This window comes from Triticum urartu, chromosome 5A (genome assembly GCF_056163025.1).
Source record: "Triticum urartu cultivar PI428250 chromosome 5A, HENAU_Tu73, whole genome shotgun sequence".
NCBI lineage: Eukaryota > Viridiplantae > Streptophyta > Magnoliopsida > Poales > Poaceae > Triticum > Triticum urartu.
The window spans coordinates 581,736,217-581,762,747 of NC_141877.1; the positions used below are offsets into that span (position 1 = coordinate 581,736,217).

The 26,531-nt window shown below is 43.4% G+C and overlaps 1 protein-coding gene across 4 annotated transcripts; it reads left to right on the top strand.

Moving 5' to 3' along the window:
• Positions 1 to 6,795: 6,795 nt before the first annotated feature.
• LOC125510767 (N-acetylglucosaminyl transferase component family protein / Gpi1 family protein) lies at positions 6,796 to 12,690 on the top strand. Of its 4 annotated transcripts, XM_087521840.1 has the most exons (10): positions 6,796 to 7,105; positions 8,344 to 8,372; positions 8,477 to 8,911; positions 9,039 to 9,176; positions 9,257 to 9,360; positions 9,445 to 9,666; positions 9,996 to 10,490; positions 11,486 to 11,913; positions 12,141 to 12,234; positions 12,309 to 12,690. In XM_087521840.1, the coding sequence occupies exons 1-10, from the start codon at positions 7,006 to 7,008 to the stop codon at positions 12,415 to 12,417; spliced, it is 2,154 nt and encodes a 717-aa protein (XP_087377966.1). In that variant the 5' UTR covers positions 6,796 to 7,005; the 3' UTR covers positions 12,418 to 12,690. The 4 variants fall into 4 exon arrangements, with proteins under 4 accessions (XP_087377966.1, XP_087377964.1, XP_087377965.1 ...); XM_087521838.1 differs by lacking the exon at positions 8,344 to 8,372; XM_087521839.1 differs by lacking the exon at positions 8,344 to 8,372 and having other exon boundaries at positions 10,026 to 10,490.
• The last annotated feature ends 13,841 nt before the right edge of the window (positions 12,691 to 26,531 follow it).

Genomic DNA, 26,531 nt, shown 5'->3' on the forward strand with positions numbered 1-26,531 from the left:
ACAATTCTAGCATGAATAATAAACATTTATCATGAAATAAGGAAATAAATAATAACTTTATTATTGCCTCTAGGGCATATTTCCTTCACATGTCTCATATACACTCATGTTGTAGTGTGTATAAACACTATTCTGATCACGGGATAAGGAATATTATTCTGATCACAACATGAACTTCCTGAGTTACACAATCTGAACTTCCCTCTGTAGGAACCCGACCTTCGGGCTATCTTCGCAACTGTGTCTCCTCGCGTGAATTATTCTGGCCAGTCATGTTCTATGTGATGTAAGTGTAATCTAGAAACAGTTTTTAGCAACTAAATGCCCGTTTTAAATAGGAATCTCGCTCTGAAAGTGTGTTATGTCGACTAAAAGGGGTGAATAGGTGATTTTTACAAATTCGTTACTGAGGAAATTCCTAAGTCATGAACAACTAACAGTGGAATAAGTACTCAGAAGTAAGCATAACTAAGCAGCAGCACAGTCAACATAATGAGATGAAAACAAGCAATGAGTACAGGAAGCGTAAACACGGGATATGTAGGCTGAAGACAAACTGACTGAAAAAATTGAACTGAGGAAATTGAGAAAGTCTTCAATCAAAGTCTTCAAATAGTAACGATCAGGTACAACAACATAGAATGAGGAAATGAAAGGGTTGAGAAGATAGAACCAGTTAGCTCGGTGAAGACAGTGATTTGATAGACCAGTTCCAACTGTTGTGATAGTCGTACGTCTGGTTGGAGCGTCTAGGTATTTAAATCTGAGGACACACAATCCTCGCTGTATTCTCCTTGAGCTAAGGTCACACAGACCTCACCTAATCACTCGTGGTAAGTCTTCAGGTGACTTCCAAACCTTCACAAACTCAGTCACTCGGCGATCCACAATTTCCTCTTGGATGCTCTAGACCATGACGCCTAACCGTCTGGAAGATGCACAGTCTTCAAAGGTAACAAGCGTTGGTTCCACACAGGAACAATCTTTTGAGTGATGCTCAATCACTTTGGGTTTGTAGGTGTTTGGTTTGGGGTTTTGGGTTTTTCCTCACTTGATGATTTTCGCTCAAAGACCTCGGAGGATGGGATGCTTTCAATGACAAGTGTCAGTTTCTCGCAGAGCAGCCAACCAGCTAGTGGTTGTAGGGGCGGCTATTTATAGCCTAGGGAACAGCCCGACATGATAAGACATGAATGCCCTTCAATGGTATGACCGTTAGGTGGGTAAGATATTTTGGGACAGCTGGCGCATAGCACAACAATGGTCGGAAATTTGAGGTTCAAATCCTCAGGGCTATCATGTTCCTCACTTGTAGGCAATCTGCACTGGTGAATTCCTAACTCCTCAGTCAGAACAAATTCCTCAGAGACCAGAAGATCTTCGTCTCTGTCACTGAAGAAATTGACTGAACTGTATGAGATTTCCAATGCCTTCACTCGAAAGAATTGGTAGGTGTCGGATTTTGAGATGAGCATCACTTGGAAACTTTTCATTAGTTTTACCTCGACCCCCTTTAACAGTACGGTGTTTCCCATGACTCATGAAATAGAAAAACAAAACTACGAAAACTAAAGTCTTCACGCTTCATATTCCTCGCATGAATATCAAGTCTTCAGGATCACACCAATTTCTTCACTATCAAAGTCTTCAGAAGGCCAAAGTCTTCAGTTGAAGACATTCATTTTTAGGGATCGACTTTCTCTGTAAATATCAAACTCCTCATGGACTTATAGACTTGTGTACACTCACAAACGCATTAGTCCCTTAATTTATAAGTCTTCAATACACTAAAATCACTAAGGGGCACTAAATTCACTTACACGCTCGTTGTCGGATTTGCTCTCGGGACATGATGAACTTGCGTCTCTTGCATTTTTCCCGCTTGAGTTGTTCGACCTGAACTTCCCTTGGTGACAGGTTGAACTTCCCCCAACATTTTCCAAATGAGACTTTCAATATACCGTTGGAAAGCTGTGCACACGACGATCACGACCGAAATTGAATTTTCGGAAAAATGTAAGCGGTTTAAGAGTAGTTTTGAAAACCGATTTTTCTTCATACAAAAAATGTGAATCATATTTTCGATCGTATTTCTAAACCGTTTATTGAAACGAGGCAAATAAAATGGCGTTGGAAAGCTGCTGCAAAACCGCTCTTTCCGCATGTTTATAGTTTTCTCTAATTTCCTATGGTTACAGAGTAATTTGGAAAATCATAATCGTAAAATTTCGCAAACCGACCAGCCGAGTTCGTATTTTCGATGCCATTTCTAAACGGCTAATCCAATTGAGGCAAATGATATGGCATTCGAAAGCTTATGAAAATGCGCTACCTTTTCACGTTGAAAGTTTTTTATAATATTGAACGGTTTAAAAGTAATTTAGAAAACAGTACAAATTCCACCGAGTTCATATATTCGAATTAATTTTTTAACAGTATGTCTGAATGCAGCAATAATATGACGTTGGAAAGCTTGAGGAAATGCGAACCTTTTTGGTATATATTGTTTCTGCCAATTCTTTATGCATCAAAATTATGCATCTTTGATACCTCATTTTATTGATTCGATATTGGAACAGAAAAAGTATCGCACACCTATTTCCCCAGAGGTGGCCTTGGGTTATCGAACCCACGAGAGGAAGATTCGCTTGAAGCGATGGTCTCTAGCAAACTTTTGTCAAAGTGTCAAATCCAGGTTTTGACCGGATCAACAAACAAATAGTGATTCAAACACTTATAATAAAAAGAGGTACGTGTATGAGGTCTTAATGCTTACAACCTTGTATTTGCGCTGGGATCATACATGATATTAATTTGTGCGTTGGAAGTCACCAATTGAGACATGCTTGTTACGAATCGAAGTGGGGGATGTGTCCAAATAACATCTTGAACGGCACGAGTCCTGCATTAAGAATCAGTTGTTGATAGAGGCAAAGGTGTCCCGATGTTTCGATGAGATGATGGCTATCGTTTTCTGTGAGAGTCGACCTTGACGATCCGACTACGAACGTGCCCTATCGTAGGCCCTATCTGTCGCGCGGGGTTGCCTTGATAATTAATATAATGAAATCAGACAAGAGCTTTGGCGTTCAATGACTACGCTCATTTATCCCAAGGATATGATCCATGTTACCCTACTGAACCTTGCTGTCATCGGTGTTCGGTATAACACTTCACGGTCTCCTTGCTCCTAGCCCCACCAGTGCTCGATCTCCATGATCCTGGGTACCCGCAGGGATGAAGATCGCGAACAAGACAAGAGACATCTTCATAGAACAATTTTATTTCAGACATACGAGACATTATGTCAAAGCCTTCCATTGATCCCCTCAACAAATACCTCGGGTTGCAATGCTCATGCCTCAAACCATACCTTATCGAACTACTCACACATGAAGATTAGATCGTGAGAAGAAAACATTGAAGACCACATCTTGAGATTGATTGGTTGCAAATATGTCTTACAATGGATGCCTTGTGATATGCACGATTACAAGTATGAATTAGATGAGAGAGCACTGTGGCGGCGGTGATGGCTATGGAGATGGAAAATGGCGACGGCTAGGGTTTGTGGATGAAGATGATGATGAAGGCATTCACACAACAAGAACATAGTAAGAACGTATCAAGCATTGTTGTATGATCATGTATCAAGCATTGTAGTATGATCATGCATGCACACAACAACAACCTACCAAGTAGTCTGATCATACCAACAACGTAGCAAGCATTTTGATTATAGCAACAACCTAGCAAGCATTCTAATCAATGTAACAACCTAGCTACCATTCTCGTCATGCCAACAACCTAGCAAGCATGTATGAAATAAATTCAATTCAAATCAAATTGCATTGGAATGGAAGAAAAAACCTACGAATGGGAGCATGGGGAACAAATTGCTTACCACCCGCGCCGAAGCAGTTGCCGTCGAAGCGACCAGTTATCGCGGACCAAACCCTGGCAGGAACAAGAGTTGGGCCGACGTGGATGACCCGACCATTGGAGGTCACAATGTGAGGGGGCACAGTCATTGAGGCTTCGGCCGCACTCCTCTTTGCCTGGGTTGGAGCAATAGGACAGAAGAGCATCCCACAAGAGTAAAAAAACCCCACCTGGGCACGACCAATGGGCTTCCCGCTGCAACCGACATGCTTCCCTCCGCCATCGCAGTGATGTGCTGCCAATGACCGCATCGATCGGCATGAACGCCGACGGTGGGTCAATGGTCACTAACCGTGACCTGCTACAAATGGGGAACAACGACCGGATAGTCGTCTGCAGGTCAATGCCTTACCTGGTCAGGCCGGCCACGCACCGCACCTGGATCGGGTTGCTGCCAACAAGGATAGGAGTGGGGCGGCGTAGTTGAGGGTCGGCCATCGAAAAAATCATAGGGGCAGTGATAGAGTGAGAGAGGAGTGTCGTGTGAATGGGCGATGGGTGGTGACGGGAGAGAGTTGTGAGACGCCCTGTTGTCTCTTGCTCTTACCAACGCATGCTGGCGAGAGGCACGTGTGGCTCTCACGAGCCCGACTTTGAAAAAAACGGCCAGTTCGGCTGTTCCTCCCTCAGCCTGGTCCGTGAGTACTTTAAGATTCATGCGGGCGTGGAATCGCATGCTACCCAACAAACCAAACACCTGATTTTTTGCACTGTGCGAGACTGCTGGGCCTCCTCTAGGCTACCAAACGCGCCCATGAAACTTGTGTCTCCCGGTTTGGGAACATTACATCTAGTTTTGGAAAGCCTCCAAATGTTTTTTCTTCTTCTTTGTGTTTCTTTTCTTGGTTTTCTGGTTGCTTTTTCTCTTTCTTTTTGTTTTCATTCTCTTTTCTTCTTTTTCTTTACCTTTTTCTAAATTCACGAATATTTTTTGCATCTTTGAACTTTGATAAAATTCAAGAACATTTTCTAAAATTTGAGTTCACGAACATTTTTTGAAATTTGTGAACACTTTCCAAATTCCTAAACATATTCCAAATTAGTGAACACTTTTATAATATGGAACATTATATGAATTGGTGAACATTTTTTCAAATATGTGATTTTTTTTAAAATTCATGACCATTTTCCAGTTCTATGATTTTTTAAATCCATGAACATTATTAAATTGGTGATCATTTTTTTAAACCGCGAATATTTTTTAAATTCATGAACAAATTTGGAATTCATGATGTTTTTTAAATACATGAACAATATTGTACTCACGAACTTTTTCTAAATGCGCAAACATTTTATGAATGGGTGAACACTTTTTGTATCCATGAACTTTTTTGAATTCACAAATATGTTTTGAATCCACATTTTTATAATTCATGAACTTTTTACAAATTCATGAAGATGTTTTGTATTTCACGAAAATTCTTTCAATTTACAATTAGGCTTGAATTTATCTATTTTTTTCAAATTCATGTATATTTTTCAAATTCGTGAATTTGTTTTGAGGTGGCGAACATTTTCTGAAATGCAAACATTTTACAAATGCATGAACAGTTTTGCAAAGTAATTTTTAAATTTTGAAAAATTTCCATCTTCGCTAGAATATGTAAATTTATGCACATTTTTAAAGTCCATTATTTCATTAAATTAAAATAAAACCACTCGAAATAAAAAAGAAAGAAGTTTTTTAGGCTATAAAAAAACTTCACCGTACGCTCCCACACACACTGGAAGACCCACGTCCTGGGCCAGGCCCATCTAGCAGCCAGCGATGCGAGGGATACACAGCAGCACCCCAGTCGATCCCTCCGCCCCTCCCACGCATCTCCGGAGGTCGCGCGACCGCCTCTGCCCCCGCCGCCCGCCGCCCGCCGCCCACTCCGGTCTCGCTGCCGGCTCCGGCCTCTCGCTGTCCGGCTGCTTCTCGCGTCCGCCTCCGCGCGAGCCCGAGCTCGACCGCGCCGTTCCCCTACTGCGCGCAGCAGTACTCCCTGCCGGCCTCCCCCCTGCGGCCTCCACCCAGCCGCCGGGTCGCTGCCGGTCTCGCTCTCGGATTTGGACAGGGGAAGCCCGCAGCCGTGCGCCCCCCCCCCCCCCCCCCCCCCCCCCCCCACAGGGTAATTTCTAAGTTCTAGGTTGTATAAACTGACGCATGACGTTCTAAATCAAGGATGCATATAGTGCGATGAACAGTTGGATTGAAATTACGCATACGCGTTGGATTTACTCAAGTTGATGTGCTTTGTTATCAGTTTCGTTTCATGCTGCAGAAATGGAAGATGAAAGATTTGATACTCTTTTGTATCTCCATACTAGTATCTTATTGTACAATCCAGCCGTATTTTATATGCTTTCGTTGTAGGCGTTTAGTTATGCCTGGGATTTTCTCCAATTCTGGTTCTGCCACTGATCTCCTTCAGTTTTGGTTCTTATGCGAACATGTGAGATATTATGGTATTTGTGACTTGAACTTGTAAAATCTTGACTTATTTGTTAATTCTTGTGAGTGGTTGGCAGATGAATACATAAGTGGGAGAGTGAGTCTGCTTGCAAATAGTTCTCTACCATGTCAGAATAGTGGTACTGAGGTCTATTCGTTTAGGGGTATTTGCTGTTTTGAATAGAAACTGATTAATAAGAGAGATAGGGCAATTTAACTGTTTGCACATGAAGGAAAGGGTAAAAGATCCATTACATTGAACCAAAGGGCATATCATCAAATCATCAATTCTCCCATCTGATGGGTGTTTGATACCAAATTTGAATTTTTTTTACCTCCATTCAGTTATTTGCTAGTACATGATACCCTACTAAACTATTCCAGACATTGTTTGATCCGGTTCTTCTTCAGCGCAGGCCACGGAAGATCAATCTCGGTTGAGCAAATAGGAATTTGTGCCTGCGATTCTGTGGTGCGGGTGCAATTCCAGAACCTTCTGGGTCCAGCTGAACTCCCTATGCCCCACGTTTAGTCTTTTCCTGCATGGACCGGTGCAGGATCTGGTGGCCGCGCCAGCAACATCAGTCTGAATTGGAGTCCGTCTCTACCAGATATCTCCTGTTCGGATGGCTCTTCCCCCATGCGGGATCAGTCGATATTGTTGTCGCAGCGTTCGTCTCCCAGGGAGAGATCTTGCAGTCTTTCCCCAACCTCGACACCTTCCAGGTCAGTTATGGCAGAAAATAGTATAAATGGTGCTGTTAAATGTACTTTGCAATCTTATTCCATTTATATGGAGCGTGTGACAGTGGCCAGTGCGGTTCATTTTTTTATTTCTATGAAGAGCTTTGTTCTTTTAGGGCGAACTAACCTAATTTAATGTGTAATGGGTCACTTAAGAAGGCAAACAATTTTAGGTGGTTCTCCCCATTTATTGTAGCATAATAAACTACGATGCAGAAAAGTGTATGGCATGCCGCGCTTGGCAGAAGTGTAGTAGGCAACCAAACTAGACCTATTTTGTTTGTTTGTTGTAAAGCATTAATTGATTTTGTTACATTGTTGACTTTTAGCTGCACTGTTACACTGTTAGAGTCAATGAGATACACACATAGCTTCTTTATTTGAAGCCCCTTCCCAGTTAAAAAAATATGCTGGAGCTGTGTGCTGCTTCATGGTTAAGCAGGCTGAACCAGTCCTTGAATTGCTATTTATTAACTAGTGATGTATACACATGCTTCTATAACAGCTAAGACTTCGGTATAGGAGTTTACTGAGTTAAAATCCTCAGGAACCAAAGGGATACTTTTTGCAGGGATGGTCTTATCCTGGAGTCACCTGATCCTTCTGGTTTGTGTTTTCACTAGTTGAAATGCATTACCTAATCCAACAAGTTTGTGTCTGGTTAGCAAAACAGAATGAGCTCATTCGGGGACTAAAGTGATAAAATCTTCCTGCATGTGCCAGAGGCAAGATATTAGCGGGACTTGTTAATTGGGGATGTTTCACAAAGATTTTAATATGACCCTCTTCCATCCCTTGAAATCTGTAGATGGCGTCATTAGCTGAATGTAGTATATGTGTGTTCCATAAACTAAACAACCCATGAAGAGGTAATGATCATATACATGTTATGGTCAGGCGGTTGAATGTGTTTCTTGTAACACCTCCATCGTCCTGAATGAACTTTATATGTCTGATGAAAGGCTCTGAATATTTGAACCAAATATTTTTTTATTCCAAACAGCTGACTTGGAAATGTTGAGGACAAATATGCTGGATGTTTTCTGCACATCCCTATACTATTTATAAAATATGATAGCTTTCCCTTTACAAGTACTGATTAGCCTTTTGTGGCGGGCTATTTTATAACCTTTAATCTTATATTTTACTTAGATTCTTATCGCAATGTCACATGTTTTGATACCAAGACTGTTCCTTGATTACTGCAATCTTCCATTCAGATACTAAAAAATGGAGACATACATTATGGGTACGCATCACATGTTTGATACCAGGACCATTGCTTGATTATGAATAACTGTTTTTAGTTTTTTTATTGATGGCTGCATTGCTGAATGTTTTCTCTCTTGGTAGACTGCTATCTTTTCCTCAAATAAAAGGATGCCAACAGTGCTACAAGAATCTGCAGCATTTACCATCCTTGGGGATTGTGTTGTACATCTTCCAAGAGATTTTGAAGGCTGCTGTGTTAAGCAAAAATATCAGCCGTTGCGGCCTCAAGTTGTTCAGACACAGCATTCTGACACAAAACAAGACTGTTCTATTGCATTTAATGGACCATTGGGAATTGAAGATCAAGACCAAAGTGAGAGTAATGGAAAATGGGAATGTGATTGTAGTGTATTAGACGGTTTTCTGGATACTTACAAGAAGTCAGTAGTGAAAGGTGGTGACTGGGTGCACTTCTGCTGTAAGCCTGACAAGAGCTTGAAATGCAATCTGAATCAAATTCCAGTGCTTCATCATTTGTATCTTGATGACCAGAAGGCTGAAATTAATCATTGCCACGTATGTAAGTCAACTCTCACTTCTGACATCCTTGTGGCAATCATAGTTTGAATCATTTTAATTTATTTCCTTCAGTGCTGTTCAATTGTTTTACTGTGATCAGTTACTTCAATACTGTTCAATGTAGGTCATACTTTATGATATTCCTGTTGCTGGTAGAAACCATTTCTCCCTGGGTGAGGATGCACCTTATAGGATGAAGTCTCCCTTCAAAAAGCCAAATTGGATAAATAATCTGCAAAAGAGAAGACCATTTCTTGATTTGGTATGCGCCTTGATGCTTTTACATGTTATTACAGTTTAATTTGAACAACTAGATAATGTGGTCCATGTTTATGTTTGAAGGATCCGATTGTGTTGGCGCTTAATTGTTCAAATTCAGCTAGATTGTCAGTTGCTTGGAAAACTACTAATAACAGTTCTGCGGCTCATTTCTTGTTTGCAACTGTGTAAGCATCATCTTTTATCTATTTTCTCTGATGGACACTGTTTTCTTTTTCTTCCTTTGTCCTGACTGCTGGTTGTTTATTCAGGTTTGATGCCTTAGTTCAAGTGGTACAACATTTCACAGGAATAATTTTAGCTTCAGTATCGACTATTATCTACATCTTCATTCAACTGTTCCGAAAATGTTTGAGCCATGTCTCTGAGCACTTTATATTACAAAAGGTTTTCAGACACTCATGGAAAAACATGCATCTCCGTTGTTCCCAAATTCTTTATTGGCCGATTTTCCTCCAAGATACGTCCCTAAGGTAAACTTGGGATGCCTATGGTGCTGCTTAATTCTACCATTATAACTTAAGTTACCATTGACTAGTTATCTTTTCTAGAGATGTCAAATGGTATTGCCAAACTCACTTGGTTTCCTTGCTTTATGATAGCTGATGACTGTATTTAATTTCAGTTTGTTGATTCATTTAACCTTGATGTAAGGAACCTTTGTGCTTCCCCAATATTAAAAGTTGAGATTAGATATATTAGCTGTTAATAGTAATGATAAAATGAATTATTGTTAAAACTAAGCTTTTATTGAGCTATCCTTGGTACATTATTTGAGTATGTTACTGCTTATACTATGCAGCTCCTCTGTTAATGTCGAATATGCACACAGAGCTGCAATCCAGAAGCATGCTTTATGGTCAAATATTATCATGGATCTTCTGATGGGTTTCATCCTTGGAGCAGCACTATTGTTGAACATGGAGACTATTTGCTCTTGGATTTTTGTTCTTCTTCACTACATGACAGATGCTGTCTTGAGATCTGGTTGTGTGTGGCTGATGGGTGTTCCAGCAGGCTTTAAACTGAATACTGAGTTAGCAGAGCTTCTAGGCATGATTTCTCTGAATGCAATCCAAATATATTCTACCCTTTGGTTCATGGTGGGAGGCTTCCTTAGGCATATAATTCAAGGCCTTGCATTTTCTGGAATTCTTTTAGGCTTCACGGTTCCTGTTTCAATCTTCATTGACATTATCCAGCTTGCGACGTTGCATGTTACCATGCTTCAGTGGTTAATCTCCTTAATATATTCAAGGCAGATTCAGACAGTGACATCATTGTGGCGTCTTTTCAGGTAAAAATGTTGGTATGTTGATGGGTAAATGCACCTATGATCATATGAAGTTTTTGTGTTTAATTACTTTACAATATAAGAAATCTCAAAAAGAATTCATGGCACTAGAACTACATGTGTTGTGCATGTAAAAATTCTGCAAAAATATGGTCATATATGTGAATCGTCCACAGAAGACAACAAATCACACTTGTAGCACAACAGATTAGTCATACAGTTATGTATTTTGTACAGTGGCATCATCATCATGGTTTTGTACCAAATTTTACATGTATACATGCTGAAACTGTTATTTTACTATGAATATTTTGCTTATTTTTAAAAAAATTGTGCATGTGTACTATTTTAGTGATGGGTTCATGTGACCATGAATGCACTGCACCGATTCTGCTTCCTTCATTCATATGACATTTTTTAAGTATAAAAATAGCTTGTTTGCAACATAAACTCGATTGTGGTGTTGAATGACTAGTGTCAGATAATTACTTAACTAATAATCTGCAATTACCATATTTTGTTGTAAGTTATTACAGTAGTCGGATTGTCAGATATCTTATGTTTAGAAGCAAGTTATGGAGCCAGGTCCCTTGTAGATGGAGTAGAAGCTAATAGCAAGTTGATTAAGCTTATGGTGGAAATCTAGCATTTAGAAATATGTTGGGGAGCAAAACTCTTCTAGAGATGACACTGAGAGACGAAAGCTAGGGGAGCAAATGGGATTAGAGACCCCAGTAGTCCTAGCCGACACAAAAGCGCTAATTATTATCCCCATAACATCTCAATCTTAAACTTTGATGATGTTCGTTTCTCATCTTCTTGCTTCATTGCTGTTGTTATTTTGATGAAAGTTAATGTGATGAATTAATCAGTTGCGGAAATATAAATGAATGTGTGGCAATTGGAAACTAAACTCCCAATTTCTTTTGTTTCTTCATTAGATTTTTTTGCTGTAAATTTCTTGCAGACTTACTGATATGTGCTTGTATTATTAACAGAGGGCGCAAGTGGAATCCTCTTAGGCAGAGATTAGATAGCTATGACTACACGGTTGAACAACATGTGGTTGGTTCACTGTTATTTACACCAGTCTTGCTTCTTCTACCCACAGCTTCTATATTCTACATATTTTTCTCTATCTTGAGCAGCACAATCATCTGTTTGTGTATAGTGTTGGAAACTGCAATTTGTATAATCCACTCTACTCCTTATGCTGCGGTAATTCTATGGGTGACAAGGAGGCAAAGGTTTCCTGCTGGATTAATGTTCCTTCCTATGTCATCGTCATCTGTATCTACTGATGATGATGCTCTATCAGTTGAATATCATTCAACCAGTTTATCTGGCGAAAGGGAAACAGATGAACCCATCCATGTACATTCAGTACCACTAGTTTCAGAACTTAACTGTAACTATAACACCCTTGGTAAGCTCTCTCTCTACATTTTTATCGTATGCTCATACCCTACTTATTTGTTGGTAGTATTACTATAGAAGTTAGCACTATCTATTCTATTTTTTTGTTCAATCACTTTTAGTAATCATTTCCTTCTGAACATGTGTGGGCGCCAGGCCTGTTGTGTTGTTATTTTTTCTAACACTTGCAATTTCTATCAGCTGAGTTTTTTTTAACATAAATGATGCTAAATGCAGGACAAGTAATCGGGCCACATTACCAGAAAGTTTTCAACGGGATCGCTCTCCCCTTCTGCAAACAACTGGCACATGGAATCCTCAGGGGCACAAGGTTGCTACTTATCTCGTTGTTTAGGTTTATTCCTTATTATGGCATTCGTGACACCATCTTCTTTGTTATATCAGGATACCTACAACACTGCATCTGCCGTCTTCACCACTGCCCTGGATGCATATTGGCATTAGAGAATACTGGATGCTTTGCCGTCGCGCAACCAAGTGGGGGAGGAATTAAAAGTTCTCCGCTTATGATTAACTATTAGTCGCTCAGAGAATTTTGCTTAGTTGCCACCGTTTTGCAGTGGATGTTTTGCTTTAGTTGCCTTAACACAGTAACAAATGTTGGTAGTTGCCAAGATGTTGCGTTGTGGACTGCTTTGTAGCACTGATACCATTTGTAGTTGAGGAATCGACACGTAGGAAAATTAATGTGTTTGTTACAAGCATACAAGTTCTTCACGTGAGCGTAAATGTGTTGCAACCAACATACATGTGGTTGTATAGATCAGCATGGTGGTGCACTCTCAGCAAGTGGGGTGGAATCACTCAATACATAAGTTTGGTGGTTGGTGTTATTTAGAGTTTGTTAGAACCTGTTAATGGTGGTGAAAATCCTAGATCGGTGTGATGGCCCGCTAGTAGAACGAAGGGAAATCATAGATTGGAATGTAACTTGGATTGGAGAAGGGGAGGAACAAAAAAGGAAGGATGGGATACAGAGAGGGTAGGTGAGAGTTCACATAAATCTCATTTTCTATGGCATCCAGCCTCTTTTAAACCCACACTCTTACACTTACAAGTGGGACCCATGGTTCATAGACTACACACACCTGAACCCAACTCTTGCGGCTCACTCATTGGTTCTTAATGTCGACCCTTCTAGATCTTGGTGTTCATCATTGACACAGCGACGCTCATGGGTGACCAAGGCTTGCAATCGGGCCTTTGGTGGTGGATCTTACTCATCCTAATACGACTCTTGGACGTTATATCTTTCCGATGCCTTCCAATCCTAAGCCTGCATTTTCCCCTCCTCAAAAGAAAAAAGTCAACACATCTTGCCTTGAATGTGTTGAGCCTAAATTTATTTTACCGGGCTATACTTCAAATAACTGTTTCTATCATCTACTTGGAACTATTCATCTTATTCTCTTATCATATATACATTGAGTCAAGTGTAGAATTGTATCACATGGAAAGAAGTGACGATAAGATATATAGGGGTGCCCGTGTATTAGAATGTGTGAGAAGAGAAGATATATGTGAAGCAGAATCCGTGAAAAGAGATGGCCGTTTTAGTACACGGATAGTTTAATGCGCAACATTTCACATAATGAGTACCATGCTGGAAATAAATTGCATCGAGTGGTGGTTGGTGTTGAGCTCGGCTTAATGGGGTGGCTTTGATTTTCTTTTTCCCCTTTTATTACGTTTCGTTCTTTGGGCGGCATCTAAGATTTCCAAAAGAAGGATACTGGAACCTGACGAGTGAGAGGCGCAATAGCTCTGCAGCCGTTGCTAATGCTCAATTTTTTTTGTCTACTTTGTTCAAAGTTGGAGGTAGCACAGCAACAGTAGGTACTATCGCCAGGTGCCTTTCACCGTTGTTTTGTTTTGTCAATATCCGACAGCTTAGCATAGTAATCGTTCCAGATGTATGATAAGAGAGGGAAACAAATTAATGGCATGAACACATGCCTGTTCAACGCACAAGCTGTAGTGATCTAGCTTGTGCGGTTAACAGGCATGAACACACACCTATTTGGTACATATGGAGAGAGATTTTGCTAATTCGCTTATTTGTTCCTTCTCATGTCGTGGCATGGAAAAAAGATCGAGCACATTTACAATTTTTTTATTTTAAAATCCATGTGTAGAGATGCTACATACTCAGGAGCCTTTTTTTCCCATGATAGTAGCCGGGCATATCAGTTTTTAGTTTTTCACATAGAAAGTTTTGCAACAGCAAATGTCGCAAGAAAGGCATATTTTCCCCGGACTGAGGAGCTCGTCGCTCGCAATTTCATTACCATGAAATTGATACATAACGATACATAAATTCAGTTTGCGATTACTCATACTTCAGTTCCTGCTTTTGGAAACGAGGACATACCTGCAATTTGAACACTAAGACATCATGATCAAGATTGCTTGGAAGTTTGCTACTGGCATGTGCATGTTTGAACATTAGCCTTGCTGATCACATGACAAACCGGTGGCCTACTATTATTTCCTATAGCCGGTTGGTGTTATTTAGAGCTTCTTAGAGCCTGTTCATGGTGGTGCACTCTCAGCAAGTGGGTTGGCATCAGTCAATACTTCAGTTTGGTGGTTGGTGTTATTTAGAGTTTGTTAGTGTTGGAAATCAGGGGTGATCTGAACTCTAGCTCTCTCTATCTGAATTTTTCTCTGAAGAAACTACACACACTGAAGGTAGATGAAAACAGAGGAAACACGCCGGACAACAAGATTAAACATCAACAGTTAGAACCTGTTCATGGTGGTGAAAATCCCAGATCGTGTGATGGCCCGCTAGTAGAATTAGGGGAAATAACAGATCGGAAGGTAACTTGGGATCGGAGAAGGGGAAGAACATAGAAGAAAGGATGGGATACAGAGAGGGCAGATGAGAGCTCAGATAATTCTCATTTCCTCGATAAGCTACAGGGACGGAATCCAGCCTCTTGTAATCCCACGCTCATACATTTACAAGCAGGTCTCTTGACCCATAGACCACGCACACCTACACCCATCTCATGACTCACTCCATAGGTTCTTCTTCTTGACATGTGTACCCCCTCCAGACTCGAGTCACGGGGGTCCTATCAACGTCTTCCTGGACTAGGACCTCATTGTCCACCATTGTCACTAACATACCGGCTCTCACAAGGCATGGAGGCATCACAATCGGGCCATTGGTGGTGGATCTTGCTTTGCTTGAAAAGATTCTTGCTTGATACTCAATGGGTCTTTCCGATGCCTTCCAACCCTAAGTGTACGCATCTTCCCTCCTCGAAAAGAAAAAGGTCGATGTATCTTGCCATGAATGTGTTGAGCCTAAGAGCATCTCCAGCCGTTGAGCTTCTCAGGAGGCATTTTTTTCATCGCCTGGGGAGCTACCGGCGGATATTTTACGCCGGGGGGGGGGGGGGGGGGGGGAAGAGTGTTCCCAGCCGTTGAGCTCCCCACGATGAACGTGCCGCCGCCGAGGCCGCTCGACATCGGGTGCACCGTGCCCAGGCACAGCGCCGCCGCCACGGCCGCGTCCACCGCGTGCCCGCCCGCCCGCAGCGCCGTGGCGCCCACCTCCGAGCACCGCTCGTCGTCCGCGGCCACCGCAGCCGCGCCGGACTTCATCGTGCCGGCTCTCCCACGCGCCAGACACCCTCGAGCTCCAACCCCGATCAGCGGCAGGCTCCGCGCCGGGGCCCAGGAGCAGCAACAGGACGCCGGCCAGGGCGAGCAGCGCCACGGCGATGCCCAGCGGGGAGCTCACGTCCGATGACACGCTGCCGCCGCCGAGCAGCGGGCCCTGCAGGGCGGCCATGGCCGAAGATCCCGTGGGCAGCCAAGGGTGGGACGGAGCCAAGGAGGAGAGGATTCTTTGAATGGTGAGGGACGCGGCCTCCTCGTGCTCCTGGGGAAGTGGCGGCATGGCGCGGAGCTGGCGTCGCCGCGCTTGCAGCCGCTATGTCCGCCGCGTCGTCCTCGTCCTCGGCCATGCCGCCCTGTCTACCCCATCCCACCCAGGCCACGACCGCGCGCGTGGGGCTGGAGCTCGACCCCGACCCAGCTGCTGCATGTACGCCCGGCGAGCGCGAGCCCTTCCCCGGTCATGCTCCACACCGGCCGCGCGAGCGCGAGCCCCGCCCCGGCTGTGCTCCGTGTTGGGGAACGTAGTAATTTCAAAAATTTCCTACGCACACGCAAGATCATGGTGATGCATAGCAACGAGAGGGGAGAGTATGATCTACGTACCCTTTTAGATCGCACGCGGAAGCGTTGACACAACGTAGAGGAAGTAGTCGTACGTCTTTGCGATCCAACCGATCAAGCACCGAAACTACGACACCTCCGAGTTCGAGCACACGTTCAGCTCGATGACGATCCCCGGACTCCGATCCAGCAAAGTGTCGGGAAAGAGTTCCGTCAGCACGACGGCGTGGTGACGATCTTGATGTACTACAGCAGCAGGGCTTCGCCTAAACTCCGCTACAGTATTATCGAGGACTATGGTGGCTGGGGCACCGCACACGGCTAAGGAATAGATCACGTGGATCAACTTGCCTTTCTGGGGTGCCTCTGCCTCAGTATATAAAGGACCAAAGGGGGGAGGCTGGCCGGCCACATAGGGCGCGCCAGGAGAGTCCTACTCCCTCTGGGAGTAGGATTCCCCCCCCCCCCAAGCCTAGTTGGAATAGGACTCCTTGAGGGGGGAAAGAGAGAGATGGGGCCGGCCACCTCTCCTAGTCCTAATAGGACTAGGGGAAGGGGGGAGGCGCACAGCCACCTTGTGCTGCCCCTTTCTCCTTTCCACTAAAGTCCACTAAGGCCCATATAGCTCCCGGGGGGTTCCGGTAACCTCCCGGTACTCCGGTAAAATCCCGATTTCACCCGGAACACTTCCGATATCCAAACATAGGCTTCCAATGTATCAATCTTTACGTCTCGACCATTTCGAGACTCCTCGTCATGTCCCCGATCTCATCCGGGACTCCGAACTCCTTCGGTACATCAAAACTCATAAACTCATAATATAACTGTCATCGAAACCTTAAGCGTGCGGACCCTACGGGTTCGAGAATAATGTAGACATGACCGAGACACGTCTCTGGTCAATAACCAATAGCGGGACCTGGATGCCCATATTGGCTCCTACATATTCTACGAAGATCTTTATCGGTCAGACCGCATAACAACATACGTCGTTCCCTTTATCATCGGTATGTTACTTGCCCGATATTCGATCGTCGGTATCCAATACCTAGTTCAATCTCGTTACCGGCAAGTCTCTTTACTCGTTCTGTAATACATCATCCCGGAACTAACTCATTAGTTGCAATGCTTGCAAGGCTTAAGTGATGTGCATTACCGAGAGGGCCCAGAGATACCTCTCCGACAATCGGAGTGACAAATCCTAATCTCGAAATACGCCAACCCAACATCTACCTTTGGAGACACCTGTAATGCTCCTTTATAATCACCCAGTTACGTTGTGACGTTTGGTAGCACCCAAAGTGTTCCTCCGGCAAACGGGAGTTGCATAATCTCATAGTCATAGGAACATGTATAAGTCATGAAGAAAGCAATAGCAACATACTAAACGATCGGGTGCTAAGCTAATGGAATGGGTCATGTCAATCAGATCATTCAACTAATGATGTGATCCTGTTAATCAAATAACAACTCCTTTGTCTATGGTTAGGAAACATAACCATCTTTGATTAACGAGCTAGTCAAGTAGAGGCATACTAGTGACACTCTGTTTGTCTATGTATTCACACATGTATTATGTTTCCGGTTAATACAATTCTAGCATGAATAATAAACATTTATCATGAAATAAGGAAATAAATAATAACTTTATTATTGCCTCTAGGGCATATTTCCTTCAGTCTCCCACTTGCACTAGAGTCAATAATCTAGATCACATCACTATGTGATTAACATCGATAGTTCACATCATCATGTGATTAACACCCATAGTTCACATCGCCATGTGACCAACACCCAAAGGGTTTACTAGATTCGGTAATCTAGTTCACATCGCTATGCGATTAACACCCAAAGAGTACTAAGGCGTGATCATGTTTTGCATGTGAGAGAATCTTAGTTAACGGTCTTGCATATTCAGATCCGTTATGTATTTTGCAATTTTCTATGTCTACAATGCTCTGCACGGACCTACTCTAGCTAATTGCTCCCACTTTCAATATGTATCTAGATCGAGACTTAGAGTCATCCAGATCAGTGTCAAAACTTGCATCGACGTAACTCTTTACGGCGAACCTTTTTGTCACGTCCATAATCGAGAAACATATCCTTATTTCACTAAGGATAATTCTGACCGCTGTCCAGTGATCTACTCCTAGATCACTATTGTACTCCCTTGCCAAATCAGTGCAGGGTACATAATAGATCTGGTATACAGCATGATATACTTTATAGAACCTATGGCCAAGGCATAGGGAAGGACTTTTATTCTCTTTCTATCTTCTGCCGTGGTCGGGCTTTGAGTCTTACTCAACTTCACACCTTGTAATACAGGCAAGAACTCTTTCTTTGACTGCTTTATTTTGAACTACTTCAAAATCTTGTCAAGGTATGTACTCATTGAAAAAACTTATCAAGCGTCTTGATCTATCTCTATAGATCTTGGAGCTCAATATGTAAGCAGCTTCACCGAAGTCTTTCTTTGAAAAACTCCTTTCAAATACTCCTTTATGCTTTTCAGAATAATTCTACATTATTTCCGATCAACAATATGTCATTCACATATACTTATCAGAAATGCTGTAGTGCTCCCACTCACTTTCTCGTAAATACAGACTTCACCGCAAGTCTGTATAAAACTATATGCTTTGATCAACTCATCAAAGCGTATATTCCAACTCCGAGATGCTTGCACCAGTCCACAGATGGATCGCTGGAGTTTGCACATTTTGTTAGCACCTTTCGGATTGACAAAACCTTCTGGTTGCATCATATGCAACTCTTCTTTAATAAATCCATTAAGGAATGCAGTTTTGTTTATCCATTTGCCAGATTTCATAAAATGCAGCAATTACTAACATGATTCGGACAGACTCAAGCATAGATACGAGTGAGAAACTCTCATCATAGTCAACACCTTGAACTTGTCGAAAACCTTTTGCGACAATTTTAGCTTTGTAGATAGTAACACTACTATCAGCGTCCGTCTTCCTTTTGAAGATCCATTTATTTCCATGGCTTGCCGATCATCGGGCAAATCCATCAAAGTCCATACTTTGTTCTCATACATGGATCATATCTTAGATTTCATGGTCTCAAACCATTTCGCGGAATTTGGGCTCATCATCGCTTCCTCATAGTTCGCAAGTTCGTCATGGTCTAGTAACATGACTTCCAGAACAGGATTACCGTACCACTTTGGTGCGGATCTTACTCTGGTTTACCTACGAGATTTGGTAGTAACTTGATCTAAAGTTACATGATCATCATCATTAGTTTCCTCACTAATTGGTGTAGTAGTCACAGGAACAGATTTCTATGATGAACTACTTTCCAATAAGGGAGTAGGTACAGTTACCTCATCAAGTTCTACTTTCCTCCCACTCACTTCTTTCGAGAGAAACTCCTTCTCTAGAAAAACTCCGAATTTAGCAACAAAAGTCTTGTCTTCGGATTTGTGATAGAAGGTGTACCCAACAGTCTCCTTTGGGTATCCTATGAGGACATATTTCTCCGATTTGGGTTTGAGCTTATTAGGATGAAACTTTTTCATATAAGCATCACAACCCCAAACTTTAAGAAACGACAACTTTGGTTTCTTGCCAAACCACAGTTCAGATTGTGTCGTCTCAACGGACTTAGATGGTGCCCTATTTAACGTGAATGCAGCTGTCTCTAATGCATAACCCCAAAACGATAGCGGTAGATCGGTAAGAGACATCATAGATCGCACCATATCTAATAAAGTACGGTTATGATATTCGGACACACCATTATGCTGTGGTGTTCCAGGTGGCATGAGTTTGTGAAACTATTCCACATTGTTTTAATTGAAGACCAAACTCGTAACTCAAATATTTTACTTCTGCGATCATATCGTAGAAAATTTTCATTTTTGTTACGATGATTTTCCACTTCACTCTGAAATTCTTTGAACTTTTCAAATGTTTCAGACCTTTGTTTCATCAAGTAGATATATTCATATATGCTCAAATCATCTGTGAAGATCGGAAAATAACGATACTTGCCGTGAGCCTTAACACTCATCGGACCGCATACATCAGTATGTATTATTTCCAATAAGTCAGTTGCTCGCTCCGGAGAACGGAGTCTTAGTCATCTTGCCCATGAGGCATGGTTTGCAATCATCAAGTGATTCCAAAATCCCATCAGCATGGAGTTTCTTCATGCGTTTTACACCAATATGACCTAAACGGCAGTGCCACAAATAAGTTGCACTATCATTATTAAGTTTGCATCTTTTGGTTTCAATATTATGATTATGTGTATCACTACGATCGAGATCCAACGAACTATTTTCATTGGGTGTGTAACCATATAAGGTTTTATTCATGTAAACAGAACAACAATTTATTCTTTTACTTAAATGAATAACCGTATTACAATAAACATGATCAAATCATATTCATGCTCAACGCAAACACCAAATAACACTTATTTAGGTTCAACACTAATCCCGAAAGTATAGGGAGTGTGCGATGATGATCATATCAATCTTGGAACCACTTCCAACACACATCGTCACTCACCCTTAACTAGTCTCTGTTCATTCTGCAACTCCCGTTTCGAGTTACTACTCTTAGCAACTGATCCACTATCAAATACTGAGGGGTTGCTATAAACACTAGTAAAGTACACATCAATAACATGTATATCAAATATACTTATGTTCACTTTGCCATCCTTCTTATCCGCCAATCACTTGGGGTAGTTCCGCTTCCAGTGACCAGTCCCTTTGCAGTAGAAGCACTTAGTCTCAGGCTTAGGATCAGACTTGGGCTTCTTCACTTGAGCAGCAACTTGCTTGCCGTTCTCCTTGAAGTTCCCTTTCTTCCCTTTGCCCTTTTCTTGAAACTAGTGGTCTTGTCAACCATCAACACTTGATGTTTTTCTTGATTTCTACCTTCGTTGATTTCAGCATCACGAAGAGCTTGGGAGTTGTTTCCATTATCCCTTGCATATTATAGTTCATCACGAAGTTCTACTAACTTGGTGATGGTGACTAGAGAATTCTGTCAATCACTATTTTATCTGGAAGATTAACTCCTACTTGATTCAAGCGATTGTAGTACTCAAACAATCTGAGCACATGCTCACTAGTTGAGCGATTCTCCTCCATCTTTTAGCTATAGAACTTGTTGGAGACTTCATATCTCTCAACTCGGGTATTTGCTTGAAATATTAACTTCAAATCCTGGAACATCTCATATGGTCCATGACGTTCAAAACATCTTTGAAGTCCCGATTCTAAGCCGTTAAGCATGGTGCACTAAACTATCAAGTAGTCATCATATTGAGCTAGCCAAACGTTCATAACGTCTGCATCTGCTCCTGCAATAGGTCTATCACCTAGCAGTGCATCAAGGACATAATTCTTCTGTGCAGCAATGAGGATAAACCTCAGATCACGGATCCAATCCGCATCATTGCTACTAACATCTTTCAACACAATTTTCTCTAGGAACATATCAAAATAAACACAGGGAAGCAACAACGCGAGCTATTGATCTACAACATAATTTGCAAAATACTACCAGGACTAAGTTCATGATAAATTTAAGTTCAATTAATCATATTACTTAAGAACTCCCACTTAGATAGACATCCCTCTAATCCTCTAAGTGATCACGTGATCCAAATCAACTAAACCATGTCCGATCATCACGTGAGATGGAGTAGTTTCATTGGTGAACATCACTATGTTGATCATATCTGCTATATGATTCACGCTCGACCTTTCGGTCTTCGTGTTCCGAGGCCATATCTGCATATGCTAGGCTCGTCAAGTTTAACCCGAGTATTCTGCGTGTGCAAAACTGGCTTGCACCCGTTGTAGATGGACGTAGAGCTTATCACACCCGATCATCACGTGGTGTCTGGGCACGACGAACTTTGGCAACGGTGCATACTCAGGGAGAACACTTCTTAATAATTAGTGAGAGATCATCTTATAATGCTACCGTCAAACTAAGCAAAATAAGATGTATAATAGATAAACATCATATGCAATCAAAATATGTGACATGATATGGCCATCATCATCTTGCTTCTTTGATCTCCATCTCCAAAGTACTGTCATGATCTCTATCGTCACCGGCATGACACCATGATCTCCATCATCTTGATCTATATCAATGTGTCGTCACACGGTCGTCTCGCCAACTATTGCTCTTGCAATTATTGCTATCGCATAGCGATAAAGTAAAGCAATTATTTGGCGCTTGCATCTTGTGCAATAAAGAGACAACCATAAGGCTTTTGCCAGTTGCCGATAACTTTATCAAAACATGATCATCTCACACAACTTATATCTCATCACGTTTTGACCATATCACATCACAACATGCCCTGCAAAAACAAGTTAGACGTCCTCTATTTGTTGTTGCAAGTTTTACGTGGCTGCTACGGGCTTAAGTAAGAACCAATCTCACCTACGCATCAAAACCACAACGATAGTTTGTCAAATAGACTCCGTTTTAACCTTCGCAAGGACCGGGCGTAGCCACACTCGGTTCAACTAAAGTTGGAGAAACTGTCACCCGCTAGCCACCTTTGTGCAAAGCACGTCGGGAGAACCGGTCTCGCGTAAGCGTACGCGTAATGTCGGTCTGGGCCGCTTCATCCAACAATACCGCCGAACGAAAGTATGACATGCTGGTAGGCAGTATGACTTATATCGCCCACAACTCACTTGTGTTCTACTCGTGCAAATAACATCAAACCATAAAAACCTAGGCTCTGATACCACTGTGGGGAACGTAGTAATTTCAAAAATTTCCTACGCACACGCAAGATCATGGTGATGCATAGCAACGAGAGGGGAGAGTATGATCTACATACCCTTTTAGATTGCACGCGGAAGCGTTGACACAACGTAGAGGAAGTAGTCATACGTCTTTGCGATCCAACTGATCAAGCATCGAAACTACGGCACCTCCGAGTTCGAGCACACGTTCAGCTCGATGACGATCCCCAGACTCCGATCCAGCAAAGTGTCGGGGAAGAGTTCCGTCAGCACGACGGCGTGGTGACGATCTTGATGTACTACAGTAGCAGGGCTTCGCCTAAACTCCGCTACAGTATTATCGAGGACTATGGTGGCTGGGGCACCGCACACGGCTAAGGAATAGATCACGTGGATCAACTTGTGTCTTTCTGGGGTGCCTCTGCCTCAGTATATAAAGGACCAAAGGGGGGAGGCTGGCCGGCCACATAGGGCACGCCAGGAGAGTCCTACTCCCTCTGGGAGTAGGATTCCCCCCCCCCCAAGCCTAGTTGGAATAGGACTCCTTGAGGGGGGAAAGAGAGAGATGGGGCCGGCCACCTCTCCTAGTCCTAATAGGACTAGGGGAAGGGGGAGGCGCACAGCCACCTTGTGCTGCCCCTTTCTCCTTTCCACTAAAGTCCACTAAGGCCCATATAGCTCCCGGGGGGTTCCGGTAACCTCCCGGTACTCCGGTAAAATCCCGATTTCACCCGGAACACTTCCGATATCCAAACATAGGCTTCCAATGTATCAATCTTTACGTCTCGACCATTTCGAGACTCCTCGTCATGTCCCCGATCTCATCCGGGACTCCGAACTCCTTCGGTACATCAAAACTCATAAACTCATAATATAACTGTCATCGAAACCTTAAGCGTGCGGACCCTACGGGTTCGAGAATAATGTAGACATGACCGAGACACGTCTCCGGTCAATAACCAATAGCGGGACCTGGATGCCCATATTGGCTCCTACATATTCTACGAAGATCTTTATCGGTCAGACCGCATAACAACATACGTCGTTCCCTTTGTCATCGGTATGTTACTTGCCCGAGATTCGATCATCAGTATCCAATACCTAGTTCAATCTCGTTACCGGCAAGTCTCTTTACTCGTTCTGTAATACATCATCCGCAACTAACTCATTAGTTGCAATGCTTGCAAGGCTTAAGTGATGTGCATTACCGAGAGGGCCCAGAGATACCTCTCCGACAATCGGAGTGACAAATCCTAATCTCGAAATACGCCAACCCAACATCTACCTTTGGAGACACCTGTAATGCTCCTTTATAATCACCCAGTTACGTTGTGATGTTTGGTAGCACCCAAAGTGTTCCTCCGGCAAACGGGAGTTGCATAATCTCATAGTCATAGGAACATGTATAAGTCATGAAGAAAGCAATAACAACATACTAAACGATCGGGTGCTAAGCTAATGGAATGGGTCATGTCAATCAGATCATTCAACTAATGATGTGATCCCGTTAATCAAATAACAACTCCTTTGTCTATGGTTAGGAAACATAACCATCTTTGATTAACGGGCTAGTCAAGTAGAGGCATACTAGTGACACTCTGTTTGTCTATGTATTCACACATGTATTATGTTTCCGGTTAATACAATTCTAGCATGAATAATAAACATTTATCATGAAATAAGGAAATAAATAATAACTTTATTATTGCCTCTAGGGCATATTTCCTTCACTCCGCCCCGGCCATGTGTGCTGCGCCACGGCCGCGCCGAGCCCCTCCCCGCTTCGGCTATGTGTGGTAGGTGGCGGAGGAAGGAAAAGGAGAGGAGAGAGGAGAAAGAAAAGAGAGAAAGGATAGGAGAGAGGAGAGAGAGTGGCTGGCAAGTGGGCCAATGCATGCGAAAAAGAGCGTCGGCGCCCCAGCTTTCTGGGTTTGGGTTGGGACCGTCGAGCGTAACTTTGGCGAAATCCGATGCTTTTTGAGATTTTAGGGCATGAGAGCAACTTCAATGGGGCGACCCATTTCGTCTGCGACCGTCCATTTGGGTCGGCGTGGACACAAAAGGCGTCCCAACGCGCCGACCCAAATGGACGCGCGTTCGTTTTTCGTCTGCGGGCGATCCATTCCCGGCCCATTTTTGAGCCGGATTTGCGTCGGCGCGGACACGCGACGGACGCCGCGCTCGCCTACTCCTCTCCCCGGCCCCGCTTGCCTGTGGCACATTGGCCTCCCGTCTCACACCCTGTGGCCAACAAGCAACCCTCCCGCCTCCTCCGTCGCCGACGCCGTCGCCCATTTTTTTTCCGGCGACTCTTCCAGCTGCCGCCGCCTCCACATCCGCCCAGCAACGCCGCCCCTCCCCCCGTCGCCCTTCGCCGCCGTTTTTGCCATCGGGGAGCAAACTGCTTCCCACCGTCGCTTCCCCCACCGCACAGCCGCCCGCGACCAAGAAGCCGCGTCGCCGCCCCTGCCACATCCGACCGGCACGCTCGTCGGACATCGGCAGGGCAGCTAGCTTGTCTGTGGGCGCCGCAACTCCCCTCGCCGTCTGTCTCCAACGTCGACGCCCGCAAGCTGTTCGACAGTTTACCAAGGTACGAAATGGACTCCGCCGACGAGTTCTTTTTCCACAATTTCTTTTGCGACTCCAACGATTCGTCGTCCGACGACGAGGAGGAGATATTGGCTGCCGTGTTGGTCCGTCACCACCTCAACAACCAGCGGCCATTGTTTCATGGCTCCATTCCGGGCCACCTTCCGGCGTTGAATCACAGCCGAGAGAGCGGGCATTTCCTTCTCTGGAAGGACTACTTTGATATAACAAACCTGTTGTTCAAACATCACAAATTCCGCCGCCGGTTCCGTATGAGTAGGCATGTTTTCAACCGTATTAGAGAGGAAGTGGTCGGCTATGATGACTACTTCGAGTGCAAAGAGGATGCCGTCGGCAAGATTGGTTTCTTCTCTTATTAGAAATGCACTGCCGCCATCCGAATGCTTGCATACGGAGTGCCCTGTGATCTCATTGACGAGTACGTCCGTATGAGCGAGTCTACATGCCTAGAGTCCCTGTATAAGTTTTGCAAGGCTATTATTGCTGTGTTTGGCCCTGAGTACTTGAGAGAGCCGACAACTGAAGATACAACCCGTTTGTTGGCGATGGATGCCAGTAGGGGCTTTCCGAGGATGCTTGGCAGCATAGACTGCATGCACTGAGAGTGGAAAAACTGCCCTTCTGCTTGGCAAGGGAAGTATAAGGGACATGTCAGGGCTTGCACTGTCATACTAGAGGCCGTGGCGTCTCAAAATCTCTGGATCTGGCACTCTTTCTTTGGCATGGTTGGATCACACAATGATATCAACGTACTTCAGCGCTCGCCGGTGTTTGCTAGGCTTGCAGAAAGCCACAACCCACCGCTGAACTTTACTGTCAACGGCCACAACTACAACAAAGGGTACTATCTGGGTAGCGGTATCTATCCTCAGTGGACCACTATTGTCAAGACAATACCCAACCCCGTCGGAGAGAAAATGAAAAGATTTGCCCAAGAGCAAGAGAGTGCTAGAAAGGATGTCGAGCGTGCCTTTGGTGTTTTGCAATCTCGATGGGGCATCGTTCGGTATCCTGCTAATACTTGGAGCATACAGAAA